At 39.0% G+C, this 20,275-nt stretch overlaps 1 protein-coding gene across 3 annotated transcripts in view; it reads right to left on the bottom strand.

The window, feature by feature from the left end:
* PDHX (pyruvate dehydrogenase complex component X) overlaps positions 1 to 20,275 on the bottom strand; it is a 56,380-nt gene that overhangs the window by 35,467 nt on the left and 638 nt on the right. For all 3 annotated transcript variants that reach the window (XM_054067681.1, XM_054067680.1, XM_009571947.2), the window contains exons 2-5: positions 18,601 to 18,684; positions 14,133 to 14,233; positions 2,725 to 2,930; positions 622 to 720 (exon numbers count right to left, since the gene is read on the bottom strand). In XM_054067681.1, the coding sequence (XP_053923656.1) occupies positions 622 to 720; positions 2,725 to 2,930; positions 14,133 to 14,233; positions 18,601 to 18,684 (490 nt within the window). The remainder of the gene's footprint in view (positions 1 to 621; positions 721 to 2,724; positions 2,931 to 14,132; positions 14,234 to 18,600; positions 18,685 to 20,275) is intronic.

Genomic DNA, 20,275 nt, shown 5'->3' with positions numbered 1-20,275 from the left:
TTTGCTGGTACAGAGGGTAGTATACCTTTATCCTTATTTTATCTCAACTCAGCCAAAGACTTCAGAAAAGTGTGTTCTGAAAACACAGCAGACTCAGAAAGTATAGTAATACTTTTAGAAGTTTGATCATAAAACCCCCATAAGCTTGTAAACAAAGATGGGGAAAAACAGAGAAAAACACAAATCTGAATTTCTTATCATTTCACTTCATTGATCTCCCAGCCAAATAAAAAAGGGAAAAAAATAAATTCTGACATTTCTGAGGAACAAAATTCTTGAGATCCACAATGCCAGCTAACAGTGGTGCCTATGAGTTGACAGCCACCATTATGCTGAGTTGCAGGAAACATGACAAGGAGTACCACACACCTCAAATGGGATATAAAATTAAAGTGTTTTTTTCCTAATTAAACACTTCTTACATTATTTCCTAACATATTCTCCATATCTTCTTAACAGGTTTTTCAAATTAAATCAAGCCATTCCTCCAGAGTAAAAACTGGAACAAAAAGCTATTTTATTTTAAATAAACAGACTGCTCAAGTTCATTGAAATTTCTCTAGGTTCAAAGGAAGCAATAAGGCAATATGTGGTTGCAGCCCTGCTGAAATATCTACATACTCTTTAGTGAAGATTCCTCGAGGCCCAGAAGGTGTAATATTGCTTGGATCTAGTCCATGCGTCTCTAGAATGTTGCGAGCTGCAGGACTTAAGCGAACCCTAAAGAAAAGGGGAGAAAAATAAACTCTTTAAACAATAAGATTAACTTGTTTAATTTACTGTATATCAAGAGAAACTACACGACATATGCTCAATTTCAGAAGAAACAGCTGGGGAAGAAAACAAAAGGCTGTGATCCTAACACCGAAGTCAGACTGTGCCCCTTGACCAAGCTTTAATACAAAATAGAATTTAAAAACACAATAACAACCTTAAAGAGATCAAAATAAATAGCGGAAAACTCATCTCCAAACTTTCCTTTTACATTAGGCATGCAATATACTTGTATATTCTTCTGGAAAACTGTCATCAATGAAAAATCAAATAAATTTTTTAAGATCAACCTATTACTGTACCATTACAAAGTGTTTTAGGAGCTCAGACAAGTGAGTTGATCATCTCTATTATTTGCTTGGCTAGCTGTAGTTGTATAATTAATGCAGCTTAATTCTAACTACAACATTACCTTTGTCATAACTTCAATTTTATTTTACAGGATTGATTTAATGAAATGGCTTGTTTTTCAGACAGCAAAAACCATATAGAAGTAGTTGCATAATTCAGTACCTGTCTTCGAAGACTAAACATTAAGCCCTTCCACACTCAAAGATTTTAATCAGCATATATCTAAGATATACTGTAATAGCAGTAAACCCGTACTTGCCATCTTGGCCTAGATGGTGTATGCTCAATAGTAACCTTTCTGCTGGAAACAGAAATAGTGATCAACTAGAAAGCATAGCATATAGCTACAGAGCACCGAGTGCACCCTAACATGATTTACTTTCCGAAATGAGGAAAACACACATGCAGAAAAGAGATGTTAAAGTTCTTGGATATAAAAGTAGCAACATTTTAATAAAAAAGTATATATTTGGTTTCAAGTCTTTCTACAAAATCTCCTATTCGTTATTTCCTAAAGAAGACAACATTTGCACTACACTGAGGTTTAACTGTCCATAAGACCCTGCCAAAAGAAATGTATCATAAATGATCACCAGACTTCAAAGATGCCGATACATCCTGCAGTGAAACGAATGCACTTCTGATGTTCTTTGGTACTAAAATGCAAGACTTAACCTTTTCAAGGATCCTTTCCTTGCATCATCCTCCTACTGCAGGTAATATTTAGGCATTGACATCAATTAGTTGTCTTCTACTAACATGACAAAAGATTAAACACTGACAGCAAAAGTAAACGTAGCAAACCAGAAAGAAAAGGTTATGAGGTTTGGGAAAAAAAAAGCCCAGAAAACCAAAAAAATCCCCAACAACCCAAAGCCAAACAGTTTATGTAGCACATGCTACCAAAATTAGTTTTCTATTCTTTTATTAAGCTGTAAATTCTACAGCTTTTGTGTTATTACAATTCCCATCATATAAGGAGTGATACCTCTAAATAAGACACACCTTGTGACACAAACCAGATCTATAGATTACAGTTACCTACGCCCCTGCCACCCCCCTTAAGATGTTTGCAATGTTTACAGTACCCTAACAGATCAAAAAAAAAACCTAACAAAGAACACATCAACCCACATTTCTGAGTTGTCCATATTCACTGTTATGAAAATAAGAAATTTTTTTTCTCATATCAAAAGCATAAGAGCTTGGAAGGTTTTTGGAGTGTGCCATTTGTTAGTTTATTTTTTTCTCCTAAAAAAGAAATAGAGAACAATTACAGGTGAACTGAGCACCTGACGCATGAGCATTAATGCCCACCATGCATAAACACAAATTCTTCCTAATCTAAGCTCATACTCCTTCATAAAGCAATTGTATGTCAGAATAAAAGCTCATCCACAGAAAGCGTTTTATTAAAACTATGTTGTTCAAAGAAAAGAAATACTCTGGGCAGGCAAGTTTTTCTACCTCACACATACCAAAACACTCTCCTAAACTAGCAGCTTAATACCAGGTAAAAAGGAACAAAGCATTCTTCTTGGTTCAACTCTATTGAGCTAAAATAAGAGTTCCATTTTCACAGCAAACACAGAAACTTACTGCAGTTTTCCAGGATGATGTTCCAGTTTACAAGGGGTTGAAACTGAAGGACCTGCAGGAGTTGAGGTAAGTGCAGGTGCTGGTGGAGCCAGAGAAGACAGATCACCACCATCAGCTGGCACTTCAACTTTCTTCCAGTCCTGCCCTTCCTCTACTAGCAGACAGATTAGTGAGCCCAAGCGTATATTTTTGCTTCCTTCTTCCACCTGAAATTAAGGCAATGAGAACATAGTTACATATTGAGCTGTCCAGACTAATATGACTAATGTGAAAATTTCAAGCATATTGATGACACTCCATCATGAAATTATATCTCATTTTATTCCTACTATTAATAAGATGACTCATGACTGAAATTCATTACAGTTGCTATTATAAGCTAAGAAATATTAATTTATGCACCAAAATCCCATACAGCTAAAGTTAGCATGCAGAAATCAAAGTAAGCAAGACACAGACCACTGATTACCACCAAGAATAAAGTCATATTAGCTACTGAAAACAAACGTGGATGCCAAATTTTTGCCCAAAAATTATGCTGGATCATTGCACAGATGTACTTCAATGTATGCTTTCTGCATCTTTATCAGGACTCTTTATCAGGGAGCGTAGTGATAGGTTGAGGGGTAATAATTTTAAGATGAAAGAGGATAGATTTAGATTAAATATTAGGAAGACATTTTTTACTGTGAAGGTGGTGAGACACATGAACAGGTTTCCCAGAGAAGTCGTGGATGCCCCAGCAAAAGCAGTGTTACTTTTCAAAAATACAAGCTTGTAAATTCAGAGGCTAAGAAAACAAAGAGACCAAAACCCCACAACAGTGACCCACTACTTCTTTTTGAAAAAGGTATCATTTGCTTCCTGCTAACTTCCACTGCTAAGTTTGCCTTCTTTTAACATAACAGATGCCAAACAAGTCTGTCCACTAAGAAAGTGATAACACTTATGCGGTATATAAATCACTGTTTCAAAGATCTGAACAGAAACCATACAGAAAGACAGATTTATCTGATTTAAATATAATCTAATTAGATTGGATAGGGCCAATCTATGCTAGCTGTTCCCTTTAAAACAAAGATCAAACTATATCAAAACATATCACAGGCAAAATATATCCTCAATGCATCAGCAGATAAAAACATGGCAGTCATGTTTAAGTTAGCAACCCAATGAAGGGCTTCTCCCACAGTCTCTGAAGTTGTTGCAGAAATACAACTCTTCAGGTTCTCAAAATCAGTAACTCAAAGATTTTTTGTCGATAGCTCAATGTCCAAGTGGAGACCAGTGACAACTGGCATTCCTCAGGGGTCAGTATTTGAACTGGTGTTGTTTAACATCTTTATTGCAGATGTAGACAGCAGGATTAAGTGCACCCTCAACAAGTTTGCAGATGACACCAAGCTGTGTGTGACGGTCATCATGCTGGAGAGAAGAAACGCCATCCAGAGGGACCTTGACAGATTTTAGAGGTGGGCTTCTGTGAACCTCATGAAGTTCAACATGGTCAAGTGCAAGGTCCTGCACCTGAGCTGGGGTAATCCCAAGCACAATTACAGGCTAGGTGGAGAATGGATTTGAGAGTAGCCCTGAAGAGAATGACTTGGGGGTGCTGGTGGATGCTTAACATAACCCAGCAATGTGTGCTTGCAGCCTACAAAGTCAACTGCATCTGGGGCTGCATTCAAAGAAATGTGACCAGCAGGTTGAGGGAGGTGATTCTGCCCCTTTGCTCTTGTGAGACCTCACCTGGAGTCCTGCATTCAGTTCTGGAGTCCTCAGCACAGGAATGACATGGATCTGTCAGAGCAAGCCCAGAGGAGGGCCACAAAGATGACCAGAGGGCCGAAGCACCTCCCATAAGAGGACAGGCTGAGAGAGTTTGGTGTCGTTCAGCCTCGAGAAAAGAAGGCTTAAGGGAGACCTTATAGCAGCGTTCTCATACTTAAAGGGGGCCCACAGGAAAGCTGGTGAGGGGCTCTTTATCGGGAAGTATAGCAATAGGATGACAGGTAATGGTTTTAAGCTGAAAGAGGATAAATTTAGATTAGATATTAGGAAAAGGTTTTTTACTGTGAGGGCAGTGAGGCCCTAATACAGGTTTCCCAGAGAATCATAGCATCAATAGGTTCAAAAAGACCTTTGAGATCATCTACTCCAACCATACGTGTCCACTACTAAATTATATCCCTAAGCACTTCATCTAACCACCTTTTAAACACCTCCAGGGATGGTGACTCAACCACCTCCCTGGGCACCTCCCTGGGATCCAGTGCTTGATAACCTTTTCAGTGAAGAAGATTTTCTTAATGTCTAATCTGAGCCTACCATGGTGCAGTTTGAGGCCATTCCCTGTCGTCCTATCACTTGGGAGAAGAGACGAACACTCGCCTCACTACAACCTCCTTTTAGTTAGTTGTAGACAGTAATAAGGTCTCCCTTCAGCATCTCTAGGCTCTATTCACCCTTTCTCTAGGCTAAACAACCACAGTTCCCTCAGCCACTCCTCATAAGGTCTGTTCTCCAGCCCATTCACCAGCACTGTTGCCCTTCTCTGGACACATTCCAGTACCTCAATGTCTTTTTGGTAGTGAGGGGCCCAAAACTGAACACAGTATTCAAGGTGCAGCCTCACCAGTGCTGAGTACAGGGGCACAATCGCTTCCCTGGTATTGCTGGCCACATGATTTCTGATACAAGCCAAGATGCTACTGGCTTTCTTGGCCACCTGGGCATGCTGCTGGTTCACGTTCAGTTGGCTGTCGACCAACACCCCCAGGTCTTCCTCTGCCAGGCAGCTTTCCAGCCACTTTTCCCCAAGCCTGTCCTGCTGTGGATGCTCCCTCTGTAGAGGTGTTCAAATCCAGGTTGGATGGGGCTTTGAGCAACCTGATCTAGTGGGGCGTGTCCTTGCCCATGGCAGGAGGTTGGAACTACATGATCTTTAAGGTCCCTTCCAATCTAAACCATTCTAGGATTCTATGAAATACAGCCCTTCAGGATGACAAGTAGTTAAATACAACTTAGAATGTACCAACCAAAATAATGTTCATTTCCTAACAAAGGAAATTGACATTGTATTTACACCATAAAGCCTTACTGCACATACATTTGTCTTAAATGGAGCTGGTATATATCTGCAGTGCTAACATTTGACGAAACAAAATGCAAATAACTATTCCCAAAGACACAGACACAAAAATATACAGAGAATGCAGTATAGCACTGTTCTAGCTACCTTCATTGGGTTTTCTAAGCACTTAAATACAAATAAAACAGAACGCTTTAAAGACTGTACATTAGGCAGATGCAAATACGAGAATGCAATATATCATTCATATAAGACTGGTGAGCGCACATTGTTAATTCCACTGACAGAATAGATCTGATTTCACAGGATTACCCAGCTCCTTTGCTAGAAGACCAAAACCAGACCTAAGAAGGAACAAGAAAGGCAATTTGTTCTTGGTATGGTCTCATAAAACCTCTCACATTTACAGTTCTGTCAGTCCATTTCATTCCTCGCTCACCCTCCCTCATGAACAACAGGTAAATCGTAGTGTGAGATCACTTACTACAGAAAAAAGTAATTTAAGAATTAGTTCAGTATTTCTTGTTCTGATCTCTTGATGCATTTTTCTCCATTACTATTCTTAAAAGGTTCATTTGAGAGTAGAAAGTCTAAAGAGGCCATCAAGAATCGATCATAATTTACTTTTATTGAGATGACTTTAAAGTACTTGGGGATGATAGACTGCCAACCTTGAATTGATTTCTCTAGGACTGAAAGATCCTATCACAGAAAGGCCCAGCAACAAACAGAATTGAAAAATTACGTATAATTGTCATGTTACTACCACTCAGTGAAATACAATAGCAGCTTGAAGCCAGTACAAACACAACTTACTTAACCTAGACACTGAAAACCAAGAACTTGGGGAAAAAAAAGGAAAAAAACCTATAAATATACAAAGTACTCTACAAAAGTGTTTAGAAAAACGATTATTATCAGCATAATAGCCAGATGTTTGATCCATACCAATGATGATGCAAAACAGGTATGTCCCTCAAGTTCAGAACATGCCCTCATAATGTATTAATATATAGCAGTTAACATTTTGTTTTCCAATATAAGAATACACCAAGCTTTTTTTTGCATGTATTCTCTTCCCCTTATAAAGGCTTGCACATACAACAGAGAACACTTGTTTTTATAAGTGGTCTACATATTGTAGCTGAACAGATCAAGAAGCACTGCAACATAGTACCATAGTATCATAGTATAGTAAGGGTTGGAAGGGATCTTAAAGATCATCTAGTTCCAACTCCCCTGCCATGGGCGGAGACATCCCACTAAAGCAGGCTGCCCAAGGCCCCATCCAATCTGGCCTTGAGCAACTCCAGGGATGGGGCATCCACAACCTCCCTGGGCAACCTGTTCCAGTGTCTCACCACTTTCATGGTCAAGTTATGCTTCCTAATGCTAAAGTCTAAATCTGCCCCTCCCCAGTTTATACCAATTCCCCTAGTCCTATCCCCACAAGCCTTTACGAAAAGCCCCTCTCCAGCTTTCCTGTAGCCCCCTTCAGGTACTGGAAGGTCACTATAAGATCTCCTCTGAGTCTTCTCTTATCCAGGCTGAACAGGCCCAACTCTCTCAGCTTGTCCTTGCAGGAAAGATGCTCCAGCCCTCCGATCATCTTTGTAGCCCTCCTCTGGACCCATTCCAACAGCTCCATATCCTTCTTACATTGAGGATTCCAGAACCAGACACAGTATTCCAGATGAGGTCTCACAAGAGGAATAAATGGACAGAATGCTTCCCCCAACCTGCTGGCCATGCATCTTTTGATGCAGCCCAGGATATGGTTGGCCTTCTGGGCTGCAAGCGCACACTGCTGGATCATGTCAAACTTCTCATTGACCAGCATCCCCAAGTCCTTCTCTGCAGGGCTGCTCTCAAGCATGTCACTGTGAACTTAAAAGGGAGATTGCCCGGACCCAGGTGCAGGACCTTACCCACGGCCTTGTTGAACCTCATGAGGTTCTCAGCGGCCAACTTATCCAGCCTGTACAGGTCCCTCTGGATGACATCCCATCCTTCCACTGTGGCAACTGCACCACTCAGCTTAGTTTCATCTGCAAACTTGCTGAGGGTGCACTCAATCTTGCTGTCAATATCATTGATGAATACATTAAACAGCACTGGTCCTGGTATGGACCCCTGAGGGAAACCACTTGTCATCGATCTCCATCTGGACTTTGAGCCACTGACCATTACTCTCCGAATACGACCATCCAACTAGTCTCTTATCCACCTTATTGTCCACCCATCAAATCCATCTCTCTCCAATTTAGAGAAGGATAGATCACATCCATTGGTTTACCCATGTCCACTGCTGCAGTTACCCCTTCATTGAAAGCCACCAAGATGGTCAGACAGGAGTTGCCCCTGGTGAAGCCGTGCTGGCTGCCATTAATCACCTCCCTGTCCTCCATGTGCTTTAGAATAGCTTCCATGATCTTCCCAAGCACAGAGGTGAGGCTGACAGGTCAGTAGTTCCCACTGTCATCTTTTCTACCCTTTTTAAAAATCGGCACAACGTTACCCTTCTTCCAGTCACCAGGGACTTCTCCTGACTGTCATGACTTTTCAAAATTCATGGAGAGTGGCTTGGCAATCATATCTGCCAATTGCCTCAGGACTCTGGGATGCATCTCATCAGGTCCCATAGACTTATATATATGTTCAGGTTGCTCAGGTGTTCGCGAACCTGATCCTCCTCTACTGTGGGAGGGGTTTTACCCCCCTGGTCACCATCTTGCTGTCCCATTACCCAGGAGGGGTGAGGAGAGCAGTTATCAGTGAAAACTGAGGCAAAAATGTTGTTGAGTACCTCACCCTTTCCTCATCTGTTGATACATGATCCCCATTTCCAGTCATCAGTGGGGCTATGTTCTCTTTGATCTTCCTCTTTTGATTGACGCACCTGTAAAAAGCCCTTCTTGTTGGTCTTTACTTCCCTCGCCAAGTTCAGCTCCAGTTGCACCTTGGCCTTCCTGACTTCATCCCTACACAAGGGGGCAGCATCTCTATACATTTCCCAGGTTCTCTGTCCCCGCTTGCACTGCCTGTGCAGTTCCTTCTTTTTCAGTTTAACCAGCAGGTCTCAACTCACCCATGCCGATCTCTTCCCTCTCCTGCCTGATTTTCTACATACAGCGACTGAATGTTCTTGCACCCAGTAGAAAGCATCCTTAAATATTTTCCAGTTCTCTTCTGCTCCCTTGCCTCGGAGGACCATGTTCCAGGGGGTCCTACTGAGTAATTCCTTGAAGAGCTGGAAGTCCGCTTTCCTGAAATTTAGTGTCCTGACTATACTCCTTACCTGTTCCATACCCCTCTGGACCTTGACCTCCACCAGTGCATGATCACTGCAGCCCAGGCTGCCACCGATCCTAACATCAGTGGTGAGTTCACTTGTATTGGTGACCATAAGGTCCAGTATTGCTTCTCCTCGGGTGGCGGTCTCTATCAGCTGGACTAAGAAATTATCCTCAATGCACTCCAGGAGTCTCCTGGATTGCCTACTGCTTGCTGTGCTACTTCTCTAGCATATGTCTGGGTGGTTGAAGTCGCCGAGTAGGATAAGAGCTTGCGAGCGTGAAGCCTCCTGTAGCTGGAGGAAGAAGGCTTCATCAGTTGTCTCTCCTTGATCAGGTGGCCTGTAGCATACATCAACCACAAGGTTCCTGTTGGTTCTTCCACCTTTAATTTTCACCCACAAGCTTTCAACCTGCCTGTGGCTACTATTCTACAACAGTTCTTCACATTCTATCCCTTTCCTGAGATACAGGGCAACACCTCCACCCCTCCTTCCCAGTCTGTCTCTCTTGAACAGCCTGTAGTCATCAATAGCCACATTCCAGTCATGGGACTCGTCTGTATGTGTTCCTGGATTCTGTTCCTGAGTACAGCTCCCATCTGCCACTGTGTCCTGTCCAAGACCTTTCCCCATGCCTGTTCTGTAGCATAAGTGGTACCACAGAGTCATGGGAGGAGTTAATTTTTTAATAATACTTGTATTAAGCTTATTATTTTCTAGCTAATATAATTTTCCTATTTACTATTATTTTTACTATTATCATTTCATTAAAGCTGCTTTACTTTCTTTTCCCTTTCCCTGGTTGGGGGGAGGGGGGCAGGGAGGGAGGATTGTGATCACAACTGCTCTTTTTAGCTGCTGACCAGGCTGGGAGCAGGGGCTAGATGTGAAGGATGAGGGGAACAGAACAAAACCAGGCTTGATAGAAGAAAGACAGGGAATGGTACTCCAGTGTCTGAGGAAAGGTGTGCTAGTGAGGATGTTTGGTCCACCACCTCAGAGGAAGTGGGGGATGGCACTTCAAGTAGCAGCAAAGAGGTAAAGATTATTGATGAGTTAGAAAATTCAGCGAGTAGTCACTCAGGAATTAAGACTATTCCCCTCAAAAGTGTAGCGGGATCAACTGCCCAGCTGAAGTGCATCTACACCAATGCATGCAGCATGGACAACAAACAAGAGGAACTAGAACTAATTGTAAGGCAGGAAGACTATGATATAATTGCCATCATGTAAACACGGTGTGAAGATGAATAAATGGAGTGCTGTCAAAGTTGGCTATAAGACCTTTAAGAAGGACAGGTGAGGAAGGAGATCTGGTGGGGTAGGCCTCTCTGTTAGAAAGTGTTTTGATAGTCTTGAGCTTAATGTTGGTGATGGTAGGGGTGAGTGCTTCTGCGTAAAAATCAGCAGAGCACCTAACAAGGCAGATATCATGACAGGAATCTGTTATGGACCACCCAGCCAGGAAGAAGAGGCTGATGAGTTATTCTAAAAGCAACTGGGAGAATTCTCACGATCGCCAGTCCTTGTGCGAGACTTCAACCTACCAGATGTCTGCTGGAAGTATAATACAGCAGAGAGGAAACAGTCTAGGAGGTTCCTGGAGTATGTGGAAGACAACTTCCTGACACATCTAGTGAGTGAAAATACTCACAGTATTCTGCTTGAGAAAGTGGCTACCACTGACCTAGACAGGCACACCCTCCGCTGGGTCAAAAACTGGCTGGATCGCCGGACTCAAAGAGTCGTGGTAAATTAGCTAAATCTAGTTTAAGGCCCATCACAAGTGGTGTCCTTAGGGTTCAGTGCTGGGGCCAGTTCTGTAAAATATCTTTTTCAATGACCTGGATGAAGGGATTGAATGTACCCTTAGTAAATTTGCAGATCACACTAAGCTGGAAGGAACTGTCAATCTGCTTGAGGGTAGGGAGGGTCTACAGAGCATTGTGAACAGGTTGGATGGATGGGCTAAGAACAACAGAGTGAGGTTTAACAAGGTCAAGTGCCAAATACTCAGCATTGATGAGGCCAAACCTCGAATACTATGTTCAGTTTTGGGTCCCTCAATATCAGAAAAACAATGAGGTGCTGGAGCAAGAAGAGAAGAGCAACGACGCTGGTGAATGGGCTGGAGAACAAGTCTTGTGAGGAGCAGCTGAGGGAGCCGTGGTTGTTTAGCCTAGAGAAAAGGATGCTGAAGGGAGACCTTATCACTGTCTACAACTACGTAAAAGGGGTTTGTAGTGAGGCGGGTGTTCATCTCTTCTTCCAAGTGATAGGATGACAGGGAATGGCCTCAATCTGCAACATGGTAGGATCAGATTAGACATTAAGAAAATCTTCTTCACTGAAAAGGTTATCAAGCACTGGAAGAAGCTGCCCAGAGAGGTGGTTGAGTCTCCGTCCCTGGAGGTATTTGAAAGAAAGGTAGATGAAGCACTAAGGGATATGATTTAGTAGTGGAGAGGTACATTTGGGCTCAATGATCTCAACAGTCTTTTCCAACCTATTGACTCCATGATTCTAAACATGCTTTCTTGACACAGCTTTCCTTTCATATGAGGCATGGACTAGCCCATTACCACCATGAAAATTTGGAAAATGTGGTTTGCACCAAAAAGTATACTACAGCTTTATTAGTTATTTCCACATACAACAAAAGCAAAGTACCATTACTGTATTTTTTGAAAGTCAAACATTCAAATCAACACAACTTCTGTATATGTACCATTTAGTCTTTAATAGTAAGCTAACTTGTATTTCTTCCATTTTCTTTCAATTTTTCTGTATCAAGATTGTACAAAGAGATGGAGTTTCGTCTCTAGGACATTCTTGCTTAGTCATTTCTTGCAGTCTTTCATTTATAGCAGTGGCTTTTTTTAAATGATATACAAGATACATAAGGGATGAGGCAAAGAATTAAAAGGGAAATATCAAAGACAACAGAATCTTTACCTGAAGACCCCAAATTTAGCCCTTTCTGCTAGTGAGTTCTCACACAACATAGGGGCAAGTCTTTTAAAACCAGACTTTTCATAGGAATGTTAATGATACTTTCTTTGTTTCTTGGACACAGGAGTTGAAAGTCTGAGGTATGAGGACTTGCAGCTGAAACTACAACAGTATTTAAATACAAAGCCCAATTTAGACAAAAGCCCTTTATGTTCACTGTAAGAGTATGGTGGTCATGTACCCCCTCTGCACCACATCACGCTGGGCTGTGCCTAAATAAAGGCACATGCCTGCTGCATGTTGTTCATTTCATACCAGGTTGAACAGCATTTTGGCAACTGGTTGGCCAAGCAACTGACTGGCATGCAAGATTAAGGAGCCATAGAAAAGCAAACACTACAATGCTGGAAACCCAAGTTACTAAGCAATGCATCAAGACACCCAGCATCCTTAGAAGAAATAATACAAGCTAGATTAACAGTCCTGGAAAAAACAAACCTGTGTACAAGACAGCTGAAGTGTCTGTCAAACAGTCAGTCTTAGAATTGAGGCAAAATAACAGTACTAATATATATTTTAATATGTCTACTGCCAAAAAAAAAAAAAAGCTAAGAAGCTGCACGGTGATTCAAGTAGATTTCCTCAGTATCCTGTGGTTTGAACATTATGAAGCATTTCACAACTTTTCTTGGAAATATTAGCTCATAGGATGTTTAAGTATAGTAAGAAGCTCTTTATATATCAGTTTACACATTAAACCTGAGAAGTATTATGTTTCCCCATATAGCTGCCTATTTGACTGTCCAGCTAGATTTTCTAGAACTGCAATTTAGCAAGTTTTGTCTTAATCAAACTGCAAATTCATTGCAAAATCATATTTATGATTATCCATGCTTAGCTACCCATATTCTGAAAGGGAATAAATAAATAAATAAATAAGATATCAGTGTTCACGTGCTAGAGGCTAGCTAACAGTTTGAGCCTTAACTCAGTTTAAGCCTTTGGATACTGACTGGGGAAAACTTTAGAAGTGGTGAATATTGTAGGGAGAGAAAATCCTTTCCCATCTTCATACACAATTAATAACAACTTTCATTCCCCTCCCTTAGATAAGAAACTCTAAAATATATTCTTATATATATAATGGACAAGAAAAATACAGTCTTCTTTAATTTTTAAGTATCAAATATGAGCTTTCAGAAAATGTAATATTTACCTTTTACACAGAAGCAGCAACTGAAGGCCTCAGAATTACAGCCCCACCCTTCTAAATTCTGACGAGAATTAATACCAGGCCATTTTGAAATAAGAAACATTTTTTAAAAAAATGTTAGAAAACAGGAGGAGTAATAAAGGAAAAGAAAGAATTTGACCTGCCTTTTTAGACTATAGCAAAGCACCTGCAAGCAGACCGTAAGCAATACAGGGTTAGAACCAAGTAATTGAAAGCCAAATGTATATAAGGAACCTGAAGAAATTAAACATTATCTCTGCTATATGTGCACACACATGTAAGAACTCTATAATTACGTTAAGAGAACTTCACAGTCATCTCAGTTTTCATTCTTTATATTAATCCTAATCAACGTAATTTTAAGAATACAGGGAATTAATAATTCTAAGAACTGTCCTCTGGGTCAGCCCTTCTTGTATAGTGTTCTGTCTTCAATGGCTAGCAAAAGATAATCTAGCACAGAGCTCATGCATTCTGGTAAAGTACCATCTAAAGTTAAACCTGACTGACTGCAACTTGTTTTTATATAACTCACGAGTAAGATATGTCAAACTGCAGTATTTCATGGACATAACTCATAAGGTACAAAATACAAAAAAACCACATAATTCAATAAGGTTAACTGAAAACCAATTAAATATATATAGCATCATGTACCATGTACCAGTACATGTACAAAATAAATAGTCTTTATTTCTCAGTAGGAAGGCAAATAAACACATTATTCTGGAAGTAGAGCAGAAGGAAATTTGGCTAAGCTAGTTTTTGAGGCAATATGCTAAATGACAGTCTGAAGGGAAGCTACATCATCCTATTCAGAAAGGCAGAATCCCTACCAGTATTTTAGCCAATATGCCATCATCACTGGATTCCATGGTAATCACTGCTTTGTCTGTTTCAATTTCACACAACGCATCTCCAGCATTCACTGTTTCACCTGCAAAACATAACAGAACTTAAAAATAGCCTAAGCTTCCTTTCTGATCTATTCAACGATGGAAAATAGATATTTATCCATATAACAATCATTTTACACTCTTTAATACAGTCTACAGCTAGTAGATGCCTCACCATTATTTGACATACTGTATCTTTCATTCCCAGATGAAACCACAAAGATTCAGAGACACAAACTGCTGCAGCTGAACATTAAGATATTCCAAACACTGTTGTTTACAGTAGGTTTTCCAAGAGCAAGCATACATACAATGACATGTATTTCTACAACACCATCACTCAGTCACACTGTCGCAAATAAAATCCTGAGCTTTCTATATTTTATGCTAGCTGCAAGTTAGGGCAAGGTATTTAAACTGCAATTTCTTAACACAATGGACACAAGCAAGAACAACTTCAAGTGTCACAGTTCTCTAGTTTGTATCTACACTATTAAAGATATTCAAACAAAAAACTCAGGAACTCTTTGGAAAGCACATACACAAGTTTGTTTTCTCAACCTCCCACACAGTTAAAACAGGTCTTTTAGAAACATTTACTTTGTGAAATAAAAATATGCACAAATGTTAGAAATTGCTTTTGCTACATTACACAAATATATGATTAAATATGAAGTATACTCTTCCTCTGCTTTTGAAGGATATCTGTATCTGCTAGTGCATGATAAAAATATTATGGGTCTGGATTCCTTTAACAGATCAATACTGACTAGAGGGCCAACATTAAAATCGAAGTTACACAGAAAACCATTTGAAGCAGTTGCATGCTTTGGCCTCCAGCAATATACGATAACCTTTTTCTTACAGAGCACTGAAAACAGGAACGATACATACAAGCATAACACATGACTACAATTTTTATATGAAGTAAATTTTAGTATTTCCCCACTACCAGAAATGCTGCAACAGTATTACTTGTCTAAGCATTTAATTTAATTCCTGATAGTACTCTGTTGTACTGAAACAAGAGAATAAACCTAGTGCAGGTCACCACCTGTATTTAGGCAAGAGATTTTTTTTTTTTAAAAAGCACCTATTTCTTATTTTGACACTACCTGAATTAGAAGGGGAAAATGTTTTACTATTATGGGACTTGGCCAGGTAGTACACAACACAGCACCTGATCTTTTTAATTTAATAATCTAATTGCCACACCGCACTTTGCAATAACTAGAGTATAAACAGATTCTAACAGGAAATCATAATTCCATGTGCTGTAAATACCAGTGTTTTAATTCCATTGGATCATTAAAGTAGCCCATAAATCAGATTATTAGTTAAGTCCTTCAGAGATGTTAATAAATCAAATTTTTAGGCAAATTCTGTATACTACAGAGCTAAGATAGGAAAGCAGAAATAAGCTTAACTCCATATCTCAATTATTCTCTTCTCCTGCCTTCACCCATGCATTTTTGTCACACAATATAGCTCTTAAACTGGGTACAAGCAGGCTGTTCACAGAAAGCTGGTGATTCCCTTGCACCAGGAATGCAAGAGTAAAAGTCTTCAGGGAACTAGGCAAACCACTTTTCCAGCATATTTTTGGTAGCCCTTCATTGCTGTGGCCAAGAAGTAGTCATAAGTCTGGAAGACAACCGATTAAATGCAATTCTAAGAACAGTATTTCATAGTGGCATTCAAAAATCTCATGTGTACCCAAGGGCAACAGAAACAATAATAGATATTCTCATTAGAGACTGCAAAATTTTTGATAGCTCTTCATCAATATCCTCTTTGACATCAATTACAAATAGGGTTCCCAAATATGCAGGACTGGTAAGAAGACTTTTGCAGAGCATATCTTTGCATTTATACTTTCTAATTAGAGCAGTATTTGCCTGAATGGAAGCTTTCTGAGATGATACATAATGTCCTAGAAAAATTTTGTATGTGGTTTGTTTGTTTTTTTTCAAATGATTCCATTCTTGTAGCTAGTCTGAATGATTAGGATCTCTACTGAAGCCAAGTTTCCATCTAGAATATCACATCCAGTCGGCATTCAATAGCCTACATGCTCTGTTCAGTTATTGACAGAACAGTATCCAAATCATAACATAAAACTACATTCTTTGATGTACTTTTCGCAAATCAAATCAAATCAAAGTTGACTGAGTGTAGACTGAGGTCCCTGGAGGCAATGTCTCAGAAGGCAACAGTTACACTGCATGAAGAAACTGCTAGCATTGTTGCCTATTCTGCTTCCTCTCCATAAAAACATGAGGATTTTGTTCTCCTGGGCTGTCAATTGTCTTTCATCAACATTAAATTCACACATAATAAATACAAGTTTTTAGAAACACAATCTCATCTTCATGAGAATGATTATTACCCATGGAAATAAATATGAAAGTGTGTTAACAATGAGAAGGAAATAGTAAGGCTACTGAATTCAGCATTTTTCCTTCTGCAGTACTGAAATCATCTGTCCATACTGCAAAACCATGAAATGAAAACATTTGATATTTACACAAAGAGCACAAAAATTATCAAAATAGTATTCTACTGACCTCTGCTGGTCATACAGCCAGAAATACATTTAATACACAATCATCAACTTTCTTCTGTCAATTGCTCTAAAATGTTTGTTTCCTTGGATATGTGATTATCAAATATGCATATTCAGTAATGCCCCTACATTTAGATAGCCAGGACAGGAAGGGTTTGTAGCTATAAGCATCTCTTGCAGACGGAAAGAGAATAAACATTAAATCACTCACTTCTTTTTCCGTCAAAATATATCTTCAATTTTTTTAATGCTGTCATTGTATTTATTTTCCAGATTGTCAGACTAAAAAAAAAAAACATCCATAGGAAATAATTATGGACACAGACGTGCCACATAAGGCAATATAATATATTCAGTTTTGGTCTTGTTTCTAAATAGAAAATGAAGCAATAAAAATCCTAAAATAGTTCTATCCCAAGTCCAACCATTAACTAAGAAATTAATTTAGTTAAAATAGACGTGGAACTTTTTTTTCCTTTTGCATTGGAGTGGAAGTGTAGTAGAAAGACTGAGAAAAATGTGTTGTGTCCCAAGACTTTTTAATAAGAAAACCTGATTCATTCATGTTGTGGAGCAAATTATAAATCTACTTCAATTCCGATCACGCTCTCCGCTTTACCTTACAATTTTGAATGCTATATTTATGGTAAAGCAGACTATGTTGATTTCTAACGTCCTACAATGTTGACAATTAATAAACAGAAAAATTACTTCAGATTGCTCCTTTTCTCTGCATAACGTTGGACTTGATATTTGACTAATTGAAGCTATTACTTTTTACAGGTACAGATTGCCATATTTTTCCTAGTAAGTTCTGCAGAAATTCTTACTAGAAATTTTGCAAGCAAAATGTCAAATGTATTCAAAATGTCAAATGTATAAAAGTGCTCCAGTAACATAATGATAAAGGCTGTATCAACACATTGAAGATAAGCCAAAGGAAACAGCTTATCTATGCAGAATAGTGAAAACACATATTTAGCTTACCACAGTGTGCCTGTCAAGGATAATATGCTTTATGAGGTTTTCTTTCACCCAAACAATGAACAACTGCTACCTGGAATCCAAAATTACAGTAAAAAAATCCAGCTTTCATGTTAAATTGGAGAGTGGAAAGGGTAGGAGAAGATGGGAGAAAGCTCTCCTCACAAGAACAGGGGCTGCCCATTTTTCTGCAGATCACTTTTCATTTACATACAAACTAAGTGAAGAGAATACATACATCAGACATTATCTAGCTGCTTGAACATATTTTAAGAGACCTTTTTTTTTTTGGATAAGTAGCTTGGGTTTCGGGTTGGGTATGTTTTTTTTTTTTTAAACAGATTCCCCTGGTGGAAATTTGGGTTACAAAAGTAATTTAAATTTTTCTATCAGCTTTAATTGTAGACTATAATTTAGTTATCAAAAAAGCAAACACCAAATAGAAACTATAAAAATTCCATCTCTAATGTTATTTTGTAAGGCAATGGAATAGTGAAACAGCGAGACTCTCCACAAAGTCAAAGGCTCTCAGACTTCTAAAGTTACTGATCAATACCACAACATTGGAAATAATAATAATAAAAAACCAAACAAACACCCCGCATACACCTTGCAACAGCCTAATGGTAATCTTCCAAATACATTATCAATGCAACCTTTTGGATGACACATAAAGGAAAAATGCTTTAATAACCAACAATTTCAAAGCTGGTCTTGTTCAAGAAGACAGCATCCATATACCAAGTACTTTGCTTAAAAATACTAAGGTTCAACCAGAAAGAATCACCTTATTCATACACAATAGATTAATATAGCTGAAGAATTACAACAAACATGCTATAGAAATTGCTATCTTACCTTCCTTTTTTAACCATTTTACAATGTTTCCTTCTTCCATTGTAGGAGAAAGTGCAGGCATGAAAACTTTAATACCAGGTGTACCTGTAAAACAAGCATATGATTATCGACACTAAATACCTTTCCAGTATAGATATTCTCAGTTAACTGCTAAACATGAATAAAACACACAAAAAAGCCTGCACTCCCAAGAGCACTGAGGGAAACAAGGCATTAAGCATAGAGCCTATTTGTTACACAGAACAAGGACCAACTCGAGTATGAAGTCATAAATAATACTTTGTACTAAGCATATCATTCTCTGTCTTAAGCAAAAATACGATACAGAAACTATGGATCTGGTGAAGATGACCTTAAAGCCAAAGCAGCATGATTATCTGATTCAATTAATTTTTAATGGAAACTTTCTCCACAACAAAATCTTAGTGCATTAATAAAAATACACAAACTAGTATTTCAAGCATCCATCAGTTCAGCCTGACCTACTAAACAATGCAAGTGAAACAGGGTTACATTCCCATTGGGAAATAAAAATCTATTATACAACTTGCTTAGAGCTCCAACTACACACAAGCTAATACCTGTAGAACGAAAAAGCGCTATAAAATAGAAAAAGTAGCATGAAACTGTGACTTTTTCTTTTCCTTCACACCCCAAACACCATAAATTCCAAAGCAGAGCCAACTAATACCCCCTGCCTCTTGTGTATCAAAGGCATATGTACTATGCCATCACTTCCATTTTTGGGGGCTTTCCACATATGGCCCAGGTTCTTAGTTCTGCCCGTGTCTGGGTCTCTGAGCAAAACCTTGGTTAAAATGCTGGATTTTAGCCTTTCCCTTACTCTTGGACTCAAGTGAACGAGACAAGTCTCATGCCTGTGTGCTTGGCAGGAAAGGAGGTCTGAACATAAGACTCATCAGATATAACTGTGGAATTAAAATTCAAGCGCTTATGCAAAGAAAAGAAAAAAAAATCATGTGCATTTAGGCTCTAGTTTCTCACTCCTTTGTCATCCTCCAAGATCACCAATCAAACCACTCCTTGTGCATTCATTTAATACTCATACATAGAGATGCCTATGTTCGGAGACGTTCAGGAGTTTTGCAATTAAGAGCTTTTTTCAGTAACACATACACAAAGAAAAAAAACTAAAACAATAGTCTCCTTTCAAAGCTATTTTAGTAACCAAAAAGTGACTACGCACATCCAAAAAACCCATGCTTAGCTGTGTCTTTAAAAAAAAACCAAGTCTTACAATGAAAAATTCCCTTCACTAAATATATTCCTTATTAAATAAAAAAGTATACTAAATAAAAGGAGTAATTGCACTCATGTCGGTTAGTTGCACTGTACAGGCAGTTCCTACAAGCACAGAGTTCACTGGTATATTAGAATTTAGAGCTATGAGCATATTAAACTTCTGAATTCCTCATCACCATCCTTTAACTTCTCCTGCCATCAACAGTAACTGTATTATTAGACAGCAAGTAAGTCTTCCTCCTTTTTTTTTCAGACAAAAATCTTCACATTAAAATAGCAGCTACTGCTTAAGAAAACCCTCTGTGTATCCAACAGAATTTGTCCTTGGTGACATATCTTAAGAATCAAGTTGAGTCTAGGCTTGACATTTCTCCTTCTGTCCTCCTGCAAGAAGAGACTAACTTTTTTTTTT

Source organism: Cuculus canorus, chromosome 5 (assembly GCF_017976375.1).
Source record: "Cuculus canorus isolate bCucCan1 chromosome 5, bCucCan1.pri, whole genome shotgun sequence".
Classification (NCBI taxonomy): Eukaryota; Metazoa; Chordata; class Aves; order Cuculiformes; family Cuculidae; genus Cuculus; species Cuculus canorus.
This window is presented reverse-complemented; position numbering and strand designations above follow the sequence as displayed.